General features: G+C 56.8%; 1 protein-coding gene across 1 annotated transcript in view; it reads left to right on the top strand.

Annotated features, from left to right (window-relative positions):
• TFAP2A (transcription factor AP-2 alpha (activating enhancer binding protein 2 alpha)) overlaps positions 1-2,223 on the top strand; it is a 16,731-nt gene that overhangs the window by 2,509 nt on the left and 11,999 nt on the right. The window contains 1 exon segment of the mRNA XM_010835886.1: positions 2,122-2,217. Within this exon segment, the coding sequence (XP_010834188.1) occupies positions 2,122-2,217 (96 nt within the window).

Genomic DNA, 2,223 nt, shown 5'->3' with positions numbered 1-2,223 from the left:
TCTCCCCACTCCGGGCTCCTCTCTCGCGCCCACACTTTCTTTCTCACACACGCACGCAAGACACACTCTCCCCCTCTCCGCGCGCTCGCGCTCGGTCTCCCCGTCTCCCTCTTTCTCTTTCGCTTTGGCCTACCCTGCAACCTTTTAAAATGTTGCCCCTTCCCTGTGATTCGCCAGCCGCCGCGCCGCGGCCCCCCGCGCGCTCGCCCGCTCCCTCTCTCGCTCGCTTTTTGTCTCTCGCGCTGCCTCTCCCCACCTCCGATTTGCTACACTAAGGCTCCCGTCAATGGACTGCATTGAGAGCCGGCTCCGGCGCGAGTTGCCTCTCCGCTTCACGCTCGATTTCCAGGCATTCTTCCCTTATTAAGTATTCGTGTAATATTAATAGTCATGAATATCTGCTATTAGGAGGCTCCAGGAACGCTGCCCAGCGCGGTTATTAGAAGCTCAAGCGAAGCCGCGGCTCAGAAAAGAGGGGGAGACACGGATTAAGGAACACGCGCGCACACACACAGACACAGACACACACACTTTTCTTTCTTTTTTTTTTTTTTTTTGCTTTTTTGCCTTTTCGGGTTTTTTTTTTTTTTTTCCCAATTTTTTAAGGAACTTTGAATCCTACCCGATCGCGGCAGGATAGAGACCGTGGGTTCGACCAACTGAAGGCGCCGCTCGAATCGGTGGTTCAAGTTCGGATGGACCAGAGCGGGGCTCCGGCGCCCGGGGGAGCGGCGGCGCGGTGACCAGAGTCCTGGGTGGCGCGGGGCGCCTTTTGTGTGGGGCGCGCTCGGGCGGCGGGGCAGCCGGGCTCTCCGCGCTTGCTTGTTGTTTTCCACCCTGACTCGTTACCCCAGACTCTTCGCAGATGTTAGTTCACAGTTTTTCAGCTATGGTGAGTCCCATCCCCACCCCCGACCCCTGCCTCCTTAGGAATCCTAGTCTGGAAACCTGGGGCTGCGGAGAGAGACCTCGGGGTCCTCGCCCGGTTTTCCTTCAGGGCGCCCGCCTTTCCTCGTTTGCATTTCCCGCCCCCCCTCCCCGTTTCTCTCCCTCTCTTCCATCCTTCAGTCGAACGCGGTCCCCCCCTCACCCTCGCGCGACCTCTCCCGGCTCGCACACCTACCTCGCTGCTACTTCCCCAGCGTGTTTTCTCTCTGCTTTCATCTGTATTTCCTCGCCTCTTCACTTGTTCCCGAGACGTGCTCAGCATCTGATGCTTAATCCGGATGTAGGAAAAACGCTGCCCGGCGTGCCCCTTCTTCCCCCCCGCCCGGGGCCCAGGGCTGAACCTCCGAGGGTTCGCGTTCCCTGGAATCAACTCCGTTCGCTTGTTTTGCAAACGAATTGCAATAGAGGAACAGAAGTCAGGCGTTTCTTCTGCCCTTTGGGGCTGGGGTGGAAGGGGCGGGGGCCTCCGCCCCGGGGCGCACCTCTCTTTTAAACCCAATATAAGGCTGAATCTTTGCATTTTAAACCTTTACTTGACGTCTCCCTCTTCCCCGTCGCTCTCATAAATCGACTCTGTCCAGAAAAAGGCTCCTAAGTGAGGAAGCGGAAAAGACAGCCCCCAATCCCGCAGTTAAAAACCTTCTTTGAGCTGGTAATTTAAACGTGGGCTTTCCTTACAGCCCCTCTACGAAATATCTTTCTATTTAAATAGTCATGAAATGGTAATAGTCTTTGAATGGGCATGATTTTTACCCCCTCCAAATAAATGGAACAGGGTAAACAATAACACCGTGGCGGGCAGGTTCAAACCCAGGGACAGAGAAAAGGCCGCTTCTAGCTGTTTAATATTTACTAGGAATTTTAATTTTGCTTAAGGGAGGTTTCCCTCTGCTGCTGAGCGGGCTGTAGTCCGGGTTCTGCCTTTTTTCCCCCTTTGCAAGAAACGCCTAAGGAGAGTCTCTAATGCCCCCTCGATTGGCATCGGCGAAAATTCCCTGCGATTGGGGAAGGAAGGGCCCGTTTCTCTTTTGGAGAATTTTCTGCCAAAGCCGCGCGGAGGGCTGGTTCCTCGCGGCGGCCTGCGGACCGGGCCGGGCGGTTTCGCACGCAGCCTGGCGGAGTGGCCCGACGCCTGATGCCGTCTTCTCTCCCCTTGGCCTCGCTCTCTTGCAGGACCGTCACGACGGCGCCAGCAACGGGACGGCACGGTTGCCCCAGCTGGGCACTGTAGGTCAATCTCCCTACACGAGCGCCCCGCCGCTGTCCCATACCCCC

The sequence above is a fragment of the Bison bison genome, unplaced genomic scaffold, assembly GCF_000754665.1.
Source record: "Bison bison bison isolate TAMUID 2011002044 unplaced genomic scaffold, Bison_UMD1.0 scf7180017864053, whole genome shotgun sequence".
Taxonomy (NCBI): Eukaryota; Metazoa; Chordata; class Mammalia; order Artiodactyla; family Bovidae; genus Bison; species Bison bison.
This window is presented reverse-complemented; position numbering and strand designations above follow the sequence as displayed.